Here is a 19,979-nt window from a genome sequence, read left to right as displayed (position 1 = left end):
ATAAGATGAGTGGGAAAATAGGATGATTGGGGAATAGGGCAGTGTGTGTGCATGTGCGTATAGCTGATGTAACTAAAAATGACCTGTCACAAACACCCTCCTCATAAATGTTACTGACCAATCCTATCCCAGCAACTGTTGCCATCTGTTACGTTATCAGACAGTCTTTTGATCTAATGTAGGTCTGTGGAAGTCCTGTGTGTTTTAGACTGAATTTACAGAAATTATCCAAAAATACAGTAAACATTGGTGAGACAGATTATGAAAACAGGATATCAAAAAGGGCCTTTCTGGGTTGGGGGATACACTCAAAAAAAATTATTCAAGCCCTTCTTAGAAATGACACATTAAAATTGTGTTCAATTAATTTAAAATACCTCATTAAGAGCAATAAGTATATATATTTAATTAGTCTAACACAAAATGAATATGTACTATAATTTATTGATTTCTTTCTAATTGCGTTAACACAATTAGTTTGAGTTTTGGTTCTGGAAAAATAATTTCCCAGCATGCTTTGCATGCAACTGCTTTTTTTAGTGTTTAGTTAAGTGTTATTTTACGCATTTTTAGGTAAAGAGAAAGACTTAATAGTGTTTAATGTCCGTTTATCTTATTGATTTAGAAGCGTTGTGTTATATTTTTTCAAATTGTTTGGTTAAGAGTGACGCTTGTGGTTAGGTTGTGGATGTGACGTATTTCTCTCAATATGCACTAATTGTGTTAATGCCTGTTTGGAGATCAGTCTCTTCTCACATGCTTATCCAAAGTATCATATGTTATTATTATTAGCATGCTAACATGTGCTCATGCTAATTAGTATGATATAAAAACGTTTTATATAAAATAACAGAATTGAGTTATTCAGACTACACTACATTGAGTTAGTCAAACTACGCTAAATCGAGTTATTCAGACTACACTAAATTGAGTTGAGGCAACTAATTGAGTATTTCCATTTACTTTAAATTGAGTTGGACTAACTCAATATATTTTTATTGTGTAAAACAGTTTTTTATGAGTTAGGGGTACAAATTCATATTGGATGGAAATCCTGCCCACAATTTCATTGAGTTAATCCAATGAATAATTTGAAAAAAATTAAGTTCACCCAAAATGAAAATTCTGCAGCACCCTTATTTTGTTGTAAACCTGTATGAGTTTCTTTATTCTGTTGAACACAAAATAAGATATTTAAATAAATAAAGGTACCACCAAAGGTAGCATTTTAAATGGGTACCATCAACTGTGTGGTACTGGTTACCATAATTTTGTGTTCAACAGAATAAAGAAATTCATACAGATTCAGAAAAGCATAAAGGTGAGCAAATGATGACTGAATTTTAATTTTTGGGTGAACTATCCCTTTAAAAAAATCTATAAAAAAAGAAAGTTATTAATAAAACATATAAAAATGTCTTCCTGTTCTTGCTTTCTGTATTTTTCTATATGCTTCTGTAATACTGCATTGTGAGCATTAAGTAACTGTGTAAACCGTGTGAACAGTTGCTTGTGATGTTCCTCATTTGTAAGTCGCTTTGGATATAAAATAATTTTAATTGACTTAATGTAAATCTGAATGAAACTGTCACGCCATCTCGCAGGGAATTTTTATGACATTATATGGGAAACATACGTTTGCTCTGAGGTAAATAGATGTATTCAAATGAGTATGATGCAGAAACATAAGGAAACTTGTTTTACTTTTCTTTTTTCAACTGACTATGGTAAAACATTAGCTATCTATGCAGTACTTAATCATGTTACTTATTAATCTGACATTTTAAAAGAAATGTCCAATATCTTCATTCCAGCCCATACAATAATAAAATCTGCGTATTTTTTATCACTTCATGAGAATGTTTTATTTATTCATTCATTTTAAAATGTTATATTATTTAAACAGTGTTGTTAATGCCCTCTAATTTATTTCTAAAATACATTCAGTATAGCTTGTCTAAGAATGCAACTGTAACCAGGTGGACTGGAGTTAAAATGCCTCTGAATCATCCTGTTTATGAGAGTCTGTTCATAAGTGTGATTTTACTGTGCATTCCAAAACAATGAAACAAACACCTTTTTTTTATTATTTTAATCCCACATGGGTCCAAACAGACACAACCTCACTTATGAGCGCATTTTTTGTTATGTTTGGAATTTAGGCCATAGACTCACCTGCGTTCCTCCACTTACATAAAACCTTGTGAATTTCAGCGTGTAAAACATTTCTTTTTAGAGGATGAATGGAGTACAGTAATAATGCGGAACACAGGGAATTATACCAAACACACAGACCTATTTAAACATTTGAATTTGATAAATTTCTCGCACACACACACACCAAGTGTGATCTAGTTAGATCAGAGAAGTACATGACCTCAATGTGCTGTGCTGTTTCTGCACCTTCCTATAAACTAGTTTCTCACCATGTTTGCCATTCATCTTTACACCCACCCCCTATCTCATTCATCCTGCTTAATCAGTAATAAAAAAATTATACATGTAGAAATAATCACTCAAATGTGTAACATAAGGACGGACGGTATACTATTTGTTTCTCTTTGTTTGTAGTAAATGTCATTGCTGTCAGGCTGCGTGTACGTGGGGACAGAGTCACAGAGCCTCAAAGCAGATATTTAAAATTATACGCTTTAATTACAAATCTGGAACAGGCAAAAAAACCTCTCTAAACTTAAAGAGTAACTAAACCCTAAACCAACTTTTTTTAGTTAATGATCTGTAAGAATGATGCTTTATTAGTGCTGTTCATTGATTTTAGTAAGTTTTTTGACATTTGGATATAAAGTGTTTCAATAATACAATATATGGTGTAAAAACGTCTGAGTGCTGCCCTCTTCAGGTTGAACGCTGGCTACTGCAGTTGAATTTTCCTATTGGATGGTGGGTCCAAAAAATGACTCGTGACGTAAGCAGGTTCAAGATCACCACGCCCTTGTTACGATCTCACCACACACTTAGGTCGTCCCCTCTATCCCCTGGGATCTGCCCACTTTTCTTGCGTTTTTCAAATATTGCCAGTGGGTGGAGTCAGGCTCTGACCAGGGGTTTAGTTACGCTTTAACGGAAACTATAAATAGGTTGGAGATGTTAGGTGCGTTCGACTGCAGGCGGCGCCACAAGAACTGACAGGCGAATGACGTCAAAGCACCGCGAGAGCAATTCGAAAGTAGCCTTGTCCTTAAAAAAACAAAAAACAAAAAAAAAAGTAGCCTTGTCCTTGTGATCTATCGAATCGCTCTCGCGGTACCTTTACGTCATCGGCCTGTCGGTTCCTGCGGCGCCGCATAAAGTCGAACACCTGATGATAGCTGGCAGGTGAGGAAGACTACACGAAACAGGTAAGGGAGCCTGTAGGATGATGGGGAATGAAGCCCAGGGAGGCAAACGGTGAATACATGGGGAGCAGAACAGGAGGACCGACAGGGAACGTGACTATTCCTTCAAATGTCACTGTTGTTTTTGGTTAGCATTGAAGGCTTACACTCTTAAAAATGAAGGTGCTTATAAGGTTCCTCACAAAGATGACATACAGTAGATACAGTTTTTGGTTCTTATACCTTTATCAATACAAATGTAACTGCTCTTCATTCACTATAGATAAACTATTAAGTCTATCCTGTAAAAAATTAGAGAAAAATGCCATTTGTCTAACTCTGGATTGCTGATATTTATTGCATGTTTGCAGTTCCTGTTAGAAGTTATGAGGGACTATTAAACCATTATAAAAATAGATTATCATTGTTTAAGTAATGCATTGGTTTCACAAAATGAATAACAAGTATTAATTGAGCCTCTTGTTATCTTTTCATTATGTAAATGAAGTTGATGAGCTCTTCTGCTATTTTCCTCTCCTGCTACGAACAATCAGACGTCTCATCGAGTTCAGCAGAAGGACCAACTGATGATTAGCAGGTGTATGTGTGGATGAGTGGATATGGATCCATTATAGACAGCAATAACAGACGAAGGCAAGCAATCATTTTATAACGGAAATATTTATTGATTGCACAGAAAGCAGTATCAGAAGCTGGCCAATGGTACAGACAGATGTAATAGATACTGAACATGCAGTTGTAATGGATAAAACATTAGTAATGGATGAAAACAGGAGAGAGAGGGATGTGAAGGCAGGATAAAAGTGTGCCGCTTATTTTGGCCTCTGCACAGGTGTGTTGATCGAAATGAGTAATGAGAGAGTTATTAGAGCAGCACCTCAGAGACTGCAGACATGCACTTATTTATACACGTGCACGTCATGCTTACATGCAAAAACTATGCTCATAAATAAAGAGAAATGTCTAATTGCTTAAACTTAAAAAAAATGTGAGTCTCTAGTGCGCAAACTAAATATTATACAGTATTTGCCATGTTACTCAACCATGGGTTTGTATTTAACATATGCTGGGTTGTTTCAACCCATTGTTGGGTCAAATGTAAATATTTTCTGGCTTAATTGAACCCAACGGCTGGGTTCATCCCTTTTTGACCAAACACTGGGTAGAAAATAACCCAGCAATTTAGAGAGTATTTACACTCATTATACATTACGTGTGTGCGTGTGCGTGTGTGTGTGTGTGTGTTTGCATTTATGACATTTGACATTGAGCTCTTGGAAAATGGATCCTTCACACTAAGAGGTCTTGAGGTCCTCTCAGCCTTCTTCAGATGTACACGTGAATTTTATAGGTACACATAAGCCTGCACCAAATAAGCAGCGGCGCTTTCTCTTGTTCCAAAACATTTGGGCACACAAACAGGGTGAGGAAGAACTTCATCTGTTATTCCATCCACCATGATGCTTTGAATGATTTGCCTGCATGCAGGACTCTACCCTTTATAAAAGGTAACATGCAAACACACTCACACAATATTACATTACATGATGTCATTACATTACAATAGCTCTCAACTGTTCATGTGTTGATAATGTTTAAATATTGACGGGAATCATTTTAAATTATTCTTGAGAAAAATGTTGCAAAATCTTTACTAAGTATTTTACAGTTAACATTTAGTGTCATGCTAAATAAAATAGATATTTTCCATTATTATTACATGGTTATTCATACAAACGAAGCCATCATTTATTATATGGCATTTAGGGGCGGTATCCCAGACAGGGATTAGACTAGTCCTAGACTAAAATAAATAAATGTAAGAACTATCAAAACTAAAAAAAACAACTTGTTTTGCCTCAAAATCAAAATGCACACAAGTAATGTTTTCAGGAAGGCATGTTTGTTAAAACTAGATATTTTTCCTTATAAAACTAAGGTCTAGTCCTGGCTTAAGATAAAAACCATCCCTGGAAACCACCCCTGTATGTCATTGGTCCACAGGGGCGTCGGACTTGGGGTAAAACAAGTACTGATTACCAGGGCCCCAAAGGAAGAGAGGACCAGGGGGGCAGGGTTTCATATTTTATTGAAGCTTCCCTAGACGCCGCCATTGCTTAGCGAACACCCATCTGCTGTTAGCATCCCATTGACTCCCATTCATTTTGGCGTCACTTTGACAGCGAATAACTTTACATCTGAGGCGTTTAAAGACTCCATTTGTCCATTAATTATTTCTAAAGAAACACGAAAATGTATAAAAAATTACCATGTATCTTACGTTATGTCCCAGTAAAAGCAGTTTTTGTAAAAATAGGCTAACGATTGCGTCATAACCTGCGACTTTCTGTCGCACAGTAGAGAAATTACCGTATGGACTGGGAGAGAAGCTCACAGGCAATCTTTTACTGATTATGAGGCAATCGGGTGGACGTGAAGGCATAAAGTCAAGGGAGATTATTAATCAGAATACTAACCAAAATGTGCTCCTGTTCACGCTCGCCGTCTCTGGAAGATTCAGTAGGTGATTCAGATTTCCCGTGGCACGGCTATTAGAAGACTTACAATTGTCAGACAGGTTGCTCACGTGACATCCACGTCATTGAGCTCAGTTTGAGTCTGCGCAGTACGCTCGACACCCAGGAAGTGCGTGCTTCTAATTGACTTCACTTGTCTCCGTTGAATCCAATGGGGTCGCTGTGTCCATTTCTTTTACTGTCTATGGAGAGGACCCTAGAAAAGTCTGGAATATATTATGGGGGTGGGGCATGGGGGCCCATCAGGATTGCCTATGCATAGGGCCCGAGATCTTGTGCAACGCATAGATATGTATATAAAGGCTAGATGGCTCAAGGCGGAGTCAGCTGTGTCGTCACTTGGCGGCCATCTTAGGTCAGTGCTGCCATAGTGCTGCTCCCTGCTGCTGTGGACGGAAGGTGAGTGACATACGCCAACTAAAATGCTCGTAACTTGCTAAATTCTTGACGGATTTACAAACGGTTTGGTTTTTTACAAACGTTATTAACGTGGCTATAATTCTGGATGCTTTAACATGTTTCATGAATTTTATTTTTTATTTTTAGTATACGTATTCAGTGTCATAGGTACATCTTTGACGTTTATAACAAACCAATCCGTTTGAAAATCGGTAAAAAATTAAGCAAGTTATGGTCATTTAAAAATACCTGCATCATTAAAACGCAATGCTACGAGTGAGCGAGCGCCCTGTCGTAAGATGGCCGCCAAAATGCGGACGTTCCACTCAATTGGCCATCAGCGCGGACGAGCCATCTAGCCTTTATATACATATCTATGGTGCAACGCCCCTGTATGGTCCAGTATAAAAACAAAAGGACTTTACCCAGGCACCCCCCACCCATCTGTAGGATCTCTTCATTTTTAAACAAAATTACTTTAAAATAAATATATTACTAATGAGACAATAATATGTCATTATTCTGCAAATCTTGATTTTGAAATATAAAATGTTACAAAAAAAATCCAACGTAATGTTTCAGTTGAACTGAGTTGGAAATTTGCGTAGAAGATGATCGTTTTGTTAGACTACCTGGTTATTGTAAACTGTGGGGAACTTAAAGTTGATTGAAAAAGGTCGTCATAAATGTTCATAAATGTCCGCAAAAGCATAGCGCCATCTTCTGTTCATTTAACGTTAAAGACGTTTATCTCATACAGAAAACATTAGCTGCTGAGTTAGAGCTGTTGTGTTATTGTGTGGATTCAGCTATACTGTCTTAACAGCCTTAATAAAACTACAATAACAACAGTTTCAAGTAAAACAACGAGTTTTAAATTTCACATCGTAAGAACGAGAGACCAATGTTATGTTTTTGTACAGGCAATGCGCGGGACGAAAAATTATGACGTAAACAATGTACGACATGCGTCGAGCTGCGTGAGGACCTCGCGGGGCATGGTTTGGAAACAGAAGGAAAGATTATTTATTAAACACCAATCAAGGCGGGATTCAGGCCAAAATAATAGAAACGTTTAGTACTTGCATACAGGTATGACTTTATATTAAACAGTGAATTAAGAAACGACAGATTATGCAGAAATTAGTGAGGAATTAAATTAAGCCTTTCACTCATTCATACACTGTCGGACGTATGTCGCACGTTCATGAGCGGTAACCGCTTTAACCAGGACAGCTTTAAACTCCAAGAATTCTTTCGTGTAGAGTTAATCGTCTGTGAGGCTGTTTTAATATCATACACATTCATGTTCTGCATGTGTAAAATATGCGATGTTTATTGTTTTCTACTGACTCTGTTTATAAACTTAGGGAACTGCCTACCTATAAAACATTAGACTTTATAGACGCGATCGATCATAGTTGGAAACATTGTTTTTGATTATCCTGACCTACAATTCATATACATTTGATTAGTATGTGTATTCTTTAGAAATCGAACCTACACCCTATGTGATACTAACGCACGTTCTACCAGTTGAGCTGCATAAACACTATAAAAAAAGAAATACGACCTATTTAGTGATCCATCAGTGGAGAAACTCTGACATGCGTAACTTCCATGCACAAATGTAAAGCTTGAACCTTTATGTCTTGTCGCATTAGAACTCAACAGCATGGAGACAGATCTTTATGATGAGTTCGGTAACTATATTGGACCGGAGTTGGACTCTGATGAAGATGACGATTTAGATGCAGATGACCGGGATGCTGAGGAGGTCAGTCTGATATCCACTTTATAGTACTGATATATTATTATATTAGTTGGAAATGAGTGAGGTTTCTCTAATAATGTGATTTCTCATATTTGTAGGCAGATGAGGAGGAAGACGATGAAGATCAGGCAGAGGGTGATGAAGAAGGTGGTGGTATGGAAGTGGTTCTGCATGAGGATAAAAAGTACTATCCTACAGCCGAAGAGGTGTATGGTCCAGAGGTGGAGACCATTGTCCAGGAGGAAGATACACAGCCACTTACAGGTAACAGTCACATACACACACTGGTGGAGTACTTGGCTATGCATGCATGCACTACGTTCCTAACCAATTCAGTGTCAAATTATTTCCTTTTCGCTTTCAGAGCCGATCATTAAACCTGTAAAATCAAAGCGGTTCACTCTGATGGAGCAGGAGCTTCCAGCTACAGTTTATGATATGGAGTGAGTCATTTTTTTATGTTTACACATTTGGCAGACACTTATCCTAAACCAAGAAATACATTTTATTAGTCTAAGTATTACCTGAGAAACCCCTGACCTTGGCATTGCCAGTTCCATGTCAGTTGGGTATAAAGTTGAACCTGAGATCTCTTGTGGCTTTTACTTGGATTATACCAGATTATATTGGATTACACTTTAACATTACATCCCCCTACAGATTTCTTGCTGATTTAATGGACAGTTCGGAACTGATCAGAAATGTCACTTTATGTGGACACTTACATCATGGCAAGGTACACCACAAATACACATCACACTGTTTTTCAATTATGTCTATTAAATCAAAGTGTATTTTTTCCAATGTTATATGCACTCAATAAGTTTTATAGAAAAAAAATAATGCTGAACTGCTATACTGACCAATGTTTGATTAGCTTTCTGCTGCATCTTCACCTAACTCGAATACAACTGTTACATCAGCCAGGACATTGGCAACAAAAATGTACACCTTTATTTTGCTTTAATTCATCTTGAGAACAAAATGCCGCTCTTTTTTGTGTCCACATCACAGACGTGCTTTGTGGACTGCCTTATTGAACAGACCCATCCTGAAATCTGCAAGAGAGATGATGCTGATGTAAGTATATAGAAGTTGCATACACCATCAAGAGCTCAGTTGTGGTTTAAATCTGCAATACAGCCACACAAAGGTTTGTTTTATATATGTTAAATAGATAATTTTTTTTTGCAGTTACGCTACACGGATATCCTTTTTACAGAGCAAGAGGTAAGAAATGACCTGAATTAAAATCACAGCTTGTTGTATTTATCTTTGGTTTAACGTTACTCATGAGTTTATGTGTGTGTGTTATCTTTCACAGAGAGGAGTTGGCATTAAGAGTACCCCTGTGACCATGGTTCTGCCTGACTCTAGGGGAAAATCCTACCTCTTTAACATCATGGACACACCAGGTGCCTCTCTCTTTCTCATGCACATGCAGTGCATATTTGACTTTTTGTGATAACAATTACAAATATTTATGAAATTAAATTAAATATAATATTTCCTCTTTCATTCATGCTTTATTCAGGACATGTAAATTTCTCTGATGAAGTGACGTCTGGGGTCAGACTCTCCGATGGCATTGTGCTTTTTATTGATGCGGCTGAAGGGGTGAGCACACTTACCACTGATGTCCAAGCCTTTCATCAGTCTGTCTGTCACCAAAATGCTATCCTCCTTTTGATTAATACAATGCTTTGTCTGCGTAGGTGATGCTGAACACTGAGCGACTTATCAAACACGCAGTGCAGGAAAAGCTGGCCATCACTATCTGCATCAATAAAGTTGATCGTCTAATCGTCGAGCTAAAGCTGCCACCCACCGATGCCTATTACAAACTGCGCCACATTGTGGACGAGGTCAATGGCTTGCTAAGGTACTGAGATTTTGAAAATGATTTCCGTCTTTATAAATGACCCATGCTTTTATCCAAAGCTAATTTAAGTGGGGTTCCTTGCGAATCAAACTCTTTTCAAATTGTCTTTTTGCTTTTTTCTGTCAGGTTGCCTGTCTTAATATCCTGTGTTCATTTTGTAGTTTTTATCGTCCACAGACTAATGATATGTTTGTTTGTGTTTGTTTCTCATCTGGCAGCACATACTCCACAGATGAATCTCTCGTTGTTTCTCCTTTGCTGGGGAACGTGTGTTTCGCATCTTCACAGTACTGCATCTGCTTCACCCTCGGCTCTTTTGCCAAAATTTATTCCGACACCTATGGTGAGACACATATACACGCATAAACCTATAATTCACATCCATCCTCAAAAGTCTGAAAGTCTTCTTTTTTTTTGTATTGTAGGTGACATTAACTACACAGAGTTTTCTAAGAGACTGTGGGGAGACATCTACTTCAACCCCAAAACGTACGAGTCATAGTGATTTTTTTTGATAATATGATTGGTACGTTTTGTTTTCCACTAATGTGAACGGTTTTGTTCTGTGTCTATCAGGAGGAAATTCACGAAAAAAGCCCCAAACAGCAACTCTCAGCGCAGCTTTGTCGAGTTTGTGTTGGAACCACTTTACAAGATTCTCTCACAGGTGATGACACACAATACGCACAACTTGCTAACATACAAATGCGACCCAACTAAAGTCATTTTTTGTGTGTGTTATAAATTCATCCTACACAATGTAAAGAACATTCTGTAAAAATACAACCTTGATGTCTTTAATATTGACTGATGTCAAAGATTGAAATGAAAGCGAAATCTAACTTTTATGCTGACTTTAGCCTGCATTTCACAGACATGGTCACACATGTCCAGATTATTTTTAACCTGATGTTTATCTTTAGGTGGTTGGCGATGTAGATACATCTTTGCCCCGCGTCTTAGATGAGCTTGGCATTCATCTGACCAAAGAGGAATTGAAGCTTAACATCAAACCCCTGCTGCGCCTCGTCTGTAACCGGTTCTTTGGAGAGTTTACAGGTCTGTTGTTATGTTTGTTGTGCCATGCATAATAATACTTACAGTAATACATTACAATATGTAGACATTGCACTAGTGCACAGGTGTATGCTCAATGCAACATTGCCTTAAATCAACAGGCTTCGTGGACATGTGTGTGCAACACGTACCATCTCCTCGAGGAGGTGCCAAAGCCAAGATTGAGCACAGCTACACAGGTGGTTTGGACTCGGACCTCGGAGAGACATTGTCTGAATGTGATCCTGATGTAAGTGTGCAATGTACAGATAAAGATATCAGTGCTGTGACAAACTCAAACACTGAAGAACAAAAGTACAAAGGCTTTGTTTTTCAGTAAATAGGGATGCATAACAAATAATCGCGATTAATCTATAGCAGAATAAAAGTTTTTGTTTGCATCATATATATGTGTGTGTGAACTATGTATAATAACTTTGTATAGATAAATGCACACACATGCATGTATATATTTAAGAAATGTTTACATGTGTATATTCATTTGTATATTTATGTATAATTTATAATATTATATATATTAATAAAAATACTTAATATATAAATATATTTTTTCTAAAAATTATGCATGTGTGTGTGTTTATATATACATAATTATTATACACAGTTCACACAGATATATATGATGCAAACAAAAACTTTTATTCTGCTATAGATTCATCGTTATGCATCTTTACCAATTAATAAAAACTATTAAAGCCAAATAATTAAAATTCAATTGGTTTCTCTTTTAGGGTCCACTGATGTGTCACACAACTAAGATGTACAGCACAGATGACGGCGTTCAGTTCCACGCATTCGGTCGAGTCTTGAGCGGAACCCTGCATGCGGGTCAGCCGGTAAAGGTGCTGGGTGAGAACTACACCCTGGAGGATGAGGAGGACTCGCAAATCTGCACTGTCGGACGCTTGTGGATCTCTGTTGCCAGGTAACTGTCACATCTGGCAGGACGATCATTCTGATTGGTCAGTAAAGTTTGTAGACACAGTGTGTTACGTTTGTCTATGCTAGATATCAGATCGAGGTGAACCGTGTCCCTGCCGGTAACTGGGTTCTGATCGAGGGATGCGACCAGCCCATTGTTAAAACCGCCACTATCACTGAGCCACGTGGAAATGAAGAGGTGAGACAGCTGGATAAACTGACAGTATATTTTGTAGATAGCAGTTCTTTGCAAAATAAAAAATGACTTAATTTAAGGAATTATAAATGGATAGTGTGTCGTCGTTGTGTGAGCAGGCTCAGATCTTCAGGCCGTTGAAGTTTAACACGGCATCAGTGATAAAGATAGCCGTGGAGCCGGTCAATCCCTCTGAACTGCCCAAGATGTTGGACGGACTCAGAAAAGTCAACAAGAGTTATCCTTCGCTCACCACTAAGGTAACGCTAGTAACAACACATTGGTATGCCGTAGTAAAGTAAACATTGGCACATCACCACAGATTTACGTGAAATATCCTTTTGAAACCCGATTTGTTTTGTGTATTTAGGTGGAGGAATCAGGTGAACATGTGATTCTGGGCACAGGTGAGCTTTACCTGGACTGTGTCATGCACGACCTGCGAAAGATGTATTCTGAGATTGACATCAAGGTGAGCTTTTGCTCTCGCTACCACTTTTACTCTGAATAAAATGCATCTTTTGGTTTTGATGAGATCTTTCTATGAATGATCTCCATAGGTAGCTGATCCGGTGGTGACCTTCTGTGAGACGGTGGTTGAGACATCTTCCCTAAAGTGTTTTGCTGAAACGCCCAATAAAAAGTATGAATCGTTAATCTTGTGTATTGACAGCTTCATGGCATGTTGCCATCGGTGTTAAGATGATGTTTGTTGAACTGAAAAATGAGCTGTAATTGTGTTTGTTGGTGATCGGCAGGAATAAGATCACTATGATTGCCGAGCCGTTGGAGAAGGGGCTTGCTGAAGACATTGAGAACGAGGTGGTGCAGATCTCGTGGAACAGGTAGAGGACCATGTCTAAATTTCACTATTGCTTTTATGTATTAAATCTAAAATCTTTGAATATTACACTCATTACAGCTTTATTTTCGTTACTTTTTGTATTCATTTTCAATGAGTCCTTCGGGAGTGAAAAGGACAGACTGCGGTGTAGTTTAGCTGTCAAATGCACTTTGCTATTTCTCCCAACTAGTCTGCCATCTCTTTTCCTCACTCTGGATTTGTTTGTCTGTAGGAAAAAATTGGGAGAATTCTTCCAGACCAAATACGACTGGGATTTGCTGGCAGCTCGTTCCATTTGGGCTTTTGGACCTGATACGACTGGGCCCAACATTTTAGTAGACGATACTTTGCCCTCTGAGGTAATTCGGCTCATTTTACCACTGATGCTGATTCACTAAAACTTGTTCTGGTTATTTTTACAGAATAACCTGCTGCATTTTAAATTACTGCTCCAAAGGTTTGAAATGCAGTTGATTTTAGGTCTTCTCTGAAGTATTTTTTGCAAACATGGAAGTGTGAGCTGTGTTATTCATTTGTTAAATATTAAATCAGGGGTTTTCAAACTAGGGATGGGCATGAGTACTCGATTGCAGCATCGATGATCGATCACGAAAACGATGATCATGTGGGTTTATTTATTTATTTATTGTGGATATGGCGGCATTTGGGTGTCTGGTTAGCGTTACAAGCGCATGTGGTAGTAAAGACTGGGTCTGGACTCTGGAGATGCGTGTTTGACGTTGTGTCGAGCTACGCAGACCGACGTATGACATCAGTAGCATTACCATGCGTGATTCAAAAACAAACAGATAATTCCGCGCGACCACGCATCAGCAACCAGCCGGTCCGCGTTGCGCGGCAGCCCGCGAGCCCGCGAAGCCGGTCACACCTCACATCACTGAGGCACTATGGTTTAGAAGGATGCCGTGATTTTCGGAAATACAGTCAGTCAGTTGAAAAATGTACAGCCAAAAGTTCAATGAGTTATCATCTCATATTTAAACATCAAATGTCAAGAGATAGACTTTACATCTTGACTGAGGTAAGAGGACGACACGACACAGCTAAATGCTAAAATGATAGCAAAAGACTTAAAGCTGCTTAATGTTATGAAGCTTGTGCTTTGATTGGACGTGTTAAAAAGTGCGCTGTTTATGATGCACATCCACAAAGGGAGTTAAACTTTCTTTTTTTTTTTAGATAACTTAGTTGAAAACGTAGTTGAAGTCTTGCATTTATGCAGATAGATGGACGTTGTACATTTATGTTGTATAAAGGCTTAATATTATGTAGAGTCGAGTGCGTCATATAAAAAGCGCTTCAGTTTGTGTTTGTTAACCCTTTAGTTTCATTCCATCACGCAGCTTTTCCTGTTAGAGGTTTCTGTTAAAAACATTTAATTCATTAAAAATCTAGTATGTGTTCATTGTTCTGTCGTAGTTTCTTCGAAATTAAGTTTTATTTGAGTGTTTTAAATAAAAATATTTTCATTTTCACCATGACGTGTACGCCCCGCCCCTTTGATTGCCCCGCCCCCAGTTAATCGAGTACTCGTTCTTCAGACCTATGGATTAATCGAAATGAAAAAATGACATAAATGCACATCCCTATTTCAAACCCTCCAGAGGTTTTAGGGGGTCCCCAAAAAATTTCACAAAGAAAAAACTAAGTTTATTCTTCAAATTTGCTTTGTATTTTTCTAGTGTGTTTTTCTAGTGTGTCCCTAATTACAGTTCCCTTTATCTAAGAAAATATACCTGTGCCAAACAGATTAATTTCTGTTATTAAAAAAAAATATTGTATTAAATTTTTTTTTTTAAATACATGACTTGGACTAAATATTAAAGAAAAGCAGCGAAATAAGAGCTCAGATTAAATGTGAACTCCTTCCATATTATTTAAAATTCATACTAATGTAAAAATTCAAGAAGCTTCTTGATAAAATAACACAAGTATGGTTTTGCAATGCAAAAGCAAATTTTGGAACACTCATTCTTTGTTTTTTATACATTAGAATAATAATAAAATTATACAAACTATGGCATACCACAAATGTAACTGTGGGAATTATGTTGCGACTTAAAGCATCCAAAATAAATCAAAACTGTTTTATATTTTGTCATCTGATGTGCTATCACCCTTTGCCTAGAAATTGCAAAACCATACTTGTGTCATTTTATTAAGAAGCTTTTTGAAGTTTCACTTTAGGATGAATTTGAAAGAATATGAGGGGATGGTTTTTCGGACAGGGATTAGTTTAAACCAGGACTAGGTCTTATTTTATTTCAGAAATATAACTAGTTTTAACAAACATGCCTTACTAAAAACATTACTTGTGTGCATTTTGAGGCAAACAAAGGGCACTGATATATTTTAAGATATGTCAGTGCAAGTTTTTTTTTAGTTTGGACAGCTCTTACATTTATTTTAGTCTAGGACTAGTCTAATCCCTGTCCGGGAAACCGCCCCGAAGAGTTTACATTTAATCTGGGCTTGTATTGGCTGCTTCTCCTTTAATATCAAGTATGATATCATTTATTTAAAAATATTTTTTAAATACAATTTTAGTTTTCTAATAACATCAATTAATCTGTTTGACACGGATACATTTTTGTATATGAAAGTAATTTCAAGCATTTATCCTTACACCTACACTGCGATTATTTTTTTTAGATCATTGTTAACATTTCAGTCATGTATTTTAAAACTTGACAGGCTGTGTATGTTCACATGTGCATAGTGTGTAATAATTCAGTGTGTTGCTGGGAAATTACATGGGTAAAAAATATATATAGATGTTTATTGCATGCATGTGTTTTTGTTCACATGTCATCTGTTGTTTACTATTAAATGACTTGTTTTTTTTTGTGTGTTTGTGTTTTCTGTAGGTGGATAAAGCTCTCCTTGGCTCAGTGAAGGACAGCATTGTGCAGGGTTTCCAGTGGGGCACACGGGAGGGTCCTTTGTGTGATGAACGTAAGACATTACACAGCGCCTTTATGTCTACATCAGCATTTTTGACATTTGACACTATATGATTTATCATGCACTGAGGCAGCATTCGCCTTTTGAAGTCTTTCAAAGTCTGACATATTAAGAAAGTGGCTTGTTTTTCTGTAAGTGCTTAGAGTTGCTTTACTCAAAAAGGAATATGTATGCAGTTTTCTAGATATTTTTGTCTATAAAAAGTATTTAATTTACATATGACAAGTCAACTCTCCAAATTTGGAAGGAGCCATTTGACTAAATTAAAAAGCGACCAATCACAGCTCGCGTAATAGTACATGTTATTAAAGTAAGGGACAAAAACAGCATTTCTGTATTTCTGTAAAGACAGTGTTGTTAATATTTGTAAAGTGGCAAAACTGAACATGTTTCATATGTTGTTTAGCTTTTTCCCCACACCATTTAATGTCACATCTGTCTCTTCCCTGCATTCAGCAATCCGGAATGTCAAGTTTAAGATCTTGGATGCTGTGATCGCACAGGAACCGTTACACAGAGGAGGAGGGCAGGTGATCCCAACAGCTCGCAGAGTCGTCTATTCTGCCTTCCTCATGGTAATTTATCTTCCCACAGATCTATGTAGCCACCCCCTCCTCTGTTTCCTTTCTGTGTCTAATGATTGTATCCATTAGTCTTATTGGACTGTTTCATTCAATTAGTTGACTCATTAATTCTATCCCATAGATTAAGCTGATTATGGTAAACGGTCACTTAGTCGCTCTTTCCTTACTCCATTTGTGATTGACTGCTTTCTGTAGGCCACGCCCAGGCTAATGGAACCCTATTACTTTGTGGAGGTTCAGGCCCCTGCTGACTGTGTTTCTGCTGTATACACTGTGCTGGCACGCAGGAGGTAACGCACACGCACGAACGCCAACAGAATGAGAAAATCGCTGACTCCCGTCTGTGTACACATGCATTAATCAAATTGTTGCTTATGGCAGCATAAGTCATCAGCTTTCTAGTAAAGTCAATCTTCTTTCAGTGCCTCTGACTGATTTCTTGTCTTTGTGTCCTGTAGAGGTCATGTGACGCAGGACGCACCAATCCCAGGCTCCCCTCTCTACACCATCAAGGCTTTTATTCCTGCTATCGACTCATTTGGCTTTGAGACGGATCTTCGCACGCACACACAGGGCCAGGCGTTCGCGCTCAGTGTGTTTCACCACTGGCAGGTACAAATGCGTCCACACGCCATTTGTTTGCAATGTGCACAGTTAGGCACGAATGTCTGTACCCACATTGATAGTGTTGGATTTTTATTTAAAGATTTTAAAGAAAATGAAAACAAAGAGAAAGCATGTTTTAGATTCTGTATTATTTGTAAGTCAAGCAAATTTGTGACATGAAGCACAAATTTGTGAAAAAATTAGCAAAATGTGGAAGTTAATACCAGCTCGAGGGCATGCCGTCACGAAAGGGATAATGTATAGGAAGCCGGTTGTTATCACAGAAATAAGCCCTGACAAGTGTTCAGGACCCAATAAGTGGAGGGTCTTGTATCACACCGAAGGGGCTTATTTCACAATAACAACTGGCTGACTGCACATAATGCTGCTCATTACACGGCTATTTAATTCAATTCAATTTTATTTATGTGGTGCTTCTCACAACAGCCTTACATTAATAAAAGCAGTGAAAACACAGAAAAATCTGACAACAAAAGTAGCAGAGTACAGCGTCTGGGTGATTCTCACGAAATCCAGATTTAGAAGGTGTCCAGCATCAGATTTTTTTTAAATCCCTTGAAGCCAATTTTATTTTTTCACATATAAGATTAAGGTCTGAAAATTACTATAATCATTATTTTTAGAGGATTTAAAAAATATTCCCTACAGAATTATTAACTTTTTTTTGATTATCATTATCAAAAATTATCATTACCGCAACATGATATGACATTAAATATATCCATTTACAAACTCATGTTTCGGGAATGAGAACTAAAAAGTTGTTTAGGTACTATGACAAACAAAATTAAAACTTTTACCTGGAGAGAAAAAATAAAAACTGCTTACCTGGTAGCCATCTTGAGTGTCACAGTCAAATATTTCCCTTCCAACAAATTTCTTTGAAAATGTTAGATCCTTGAGGGCTTAAACAATGATTGAAAATTGTTGCGGAGGATGAGAAAATTGGTCTTGGATGCATTTATATTCCTTATTATTGTCTCTAAATTTACCATTGATCACCAAATACCACATGTTTCTTTACTGTAAATGTTTATAGTATAACATGCACTGAAGCTTTTTATTTATTAGATTTTTTTATTAGAAATATTTCCATGTCAAATAACCCAAATCTAGTCATGGACACGTTGCGGTAATGAATTTTTTTTTAATGAAAAACAGCTAATTTGGTTTGTAGATGTCATTTGAAATCATGTGCAAAATAGTACATGAAGAGATGTTTGTAACCATATGCTTTTTATTTTGATACTCTTACTTTGCATTTACTTTTTATATCAAAATGTTTCATGACACCTCATAAGTCTTAATTTCGCGAGAATCACCCGGCTAAGATTAAACTGTACTATTTATAATAATAATCCAACGTATAAAAGAGAGTTCTAAGTTAAGCCAATGTCAGCTAGGGGTTGATAAAACTCCTAGGAGGATTTTTTTTTTTTTTAAACCCTTGAGAGAGAGCCAGACATAGCTGATTCTAAAATTACCTCATACATAATACCTCATAAGTAAGGTAAGGAACATAAAATATTGATTTGAAAAATATTTCATTAGCTCATTTTTAACTAATGCAGTCCTTCCGCAAGGAAAACCTGTTTACTTTTAGTTTTGAGATAAGACAAGACATTCAAATGTCACGAACACTCTATTTGGTGTAATAATTTATAAATATAATGTCATATATATATATATATATATATATATATATATATATATATATATATATATAAGACATATTTATTATATTAAATTTTTGTGTAATGTTAAACTGTTCTTGTCAAAATGATTTGCAGCATCCGGGTAGCTGCGTGTTTGTGATATCTGGGATTAACAAACCTGCAAATTTCACGACTGGCCAATCAGAATCAAGCATTCCAAGCTGTGTAATAGTAAAATTGATGTCAATCTTTCAAATCCATTTTGTTCATAATCTGAATAGTTATGGAAAACAAAAAGTATTCACCTGACAGACTCCTGTACAAACAATTATTTTATGTATTGTATTGTGTATTTGTGTGCATAAGAATGTGCGTGCGTGTCATTCTGTAAGTTAATGTGTTCTGATATGTTTGATGTTGAGTAGCAGAAGATTGAGTCAGCAGCAGGACTTCATCTTGTTTTCAACATTGTTTCTGTGCGTGCTTATGTCACATGGTATTAAAGTTTTGGCCACTGTCGTGAGATGTTATCGTCTCTGTCTCTATAGATTGTTCCTGGTGATCCTCTGGATAAGAGTATTGTCATCCGTCCTCTAGAACCTCAACCCGCTCCTCATCTGGCCAGAGAGTTCATGATCAAAACCCGTAGGCGCAAGGTAAAACACATTTGCATTTCTGAAGTGTCAGTCAACTTGAGTTTGAATATCTTCATATATCATCGTGTATACATCATCATGTTTCTCGTCTTCCTCCAGGGACTGAGTGAGGATGTCAGTATCAGCAAGTTCTTCGATGATCCTATGTTGTTGGAGTTGGCCAAACAGGACGTGGTTCTCAACTACCCAATGTGATGAGACGTATGGACTTATCTCTTTCAATTGCTGACCACCAAGTATTCTTGGTGTTCACTTTCTTTGAAGGGAGAATCAAAATCCAGTTCTGTTTGATGGAACAAACTTCACTCTGGGCTCTCCTTAATTGAACCATCTCAAAATGTAGTCTCCCTTGCAGTTTTGGTCTGTTTATTTTTTATATTTCATAACACGTTTTTGTAGAATAAGATATTAAGGCAAGTCTTACTGAAAATCTTATTGAAAATCTTACATAATTTGTGTAAGTGTGATTAAAAGATTTGGCCTTTG

General features: G+C 37.1%; 1 protein-coding gene across 2 annotated transcripts; it reads left to right on the top strand.

Moving 5' to 3' along the window:
* Positions 1-4,754: 4,754 nt before the first annotated feature.
* eftud2 (elongation factor Tu GTP binding domain containing 2) lies at positions 4,755-19,979 on the top strand. 2 transcript variants are annotated; one of them, XM_065273199.2, is made up of 28 exons: positions 4,755-4,864; positions 7,957-8,069; positions 8,165-8,330; positions 8,431-8,509; positions 8,727-8,802; positions 9,081-9,146; positions 9,261-9,296; positions 9,391-9,481; positions 9,601-9,683; positions 9,782-9,948; positions 10,167-10,291; positions 10,374-10,437; positions 10,525-10,615; positions 10,872-11,007; positions 11,127-11,254; positions 11,757-11,950; positions 12,034-12,145; positions 12,262-12,402; positions 12,513-12,614; positions 12,703-12,785; positions 12,901-12,987; positions 13,219-13,345; positions 15,875-15,962; positions 16,428-16,546; positions 16,751-16,845; positions 17,014-17,167; positions 19,386-19,493; positions 19,593-19,979. In XM_065273199.2, exons 2-28 carry the CDS (start codon positions 7,968-7,970, stop codon positions 19,686-19,688), a joined length of 2,916 nt encoding a protein of 971 aa, XP_065129271.1. In that variant the 5' UTR covers positions 4,755-4,864; positions 7,957-7,967; the 3' UTR covers positions 19,689-19,979. The 2 variants fall into 2 exon arrangements, with proteins under 2 accessions (XP_065129271.1, XP_065129270.1); XM_065273198.2 differs by lacking the exon at positions 4,755-4,864 and adding an exon at positions 7,228-7,384.

This window comes from Paramisgurnus dabryanus, chromosome 3 (assembly GCF_030506205.2).
Source record: "Paramisgurnus dabryanus chromosome 3, PD_genome_1.1, whole genome shotgun sequence".
In the NCBI taxonomy this organism is placed as follows: domain Eukaryota; kingdom Metazoa; phylum Chordata; class Actinopteri; order Cypriniformes; family Cobitidae; genus Paramisgurnus; species Paramisgurnus dabryanus.
This window is presented reverse-complemented; position numbering and strand designations above follow the sequence as displayed.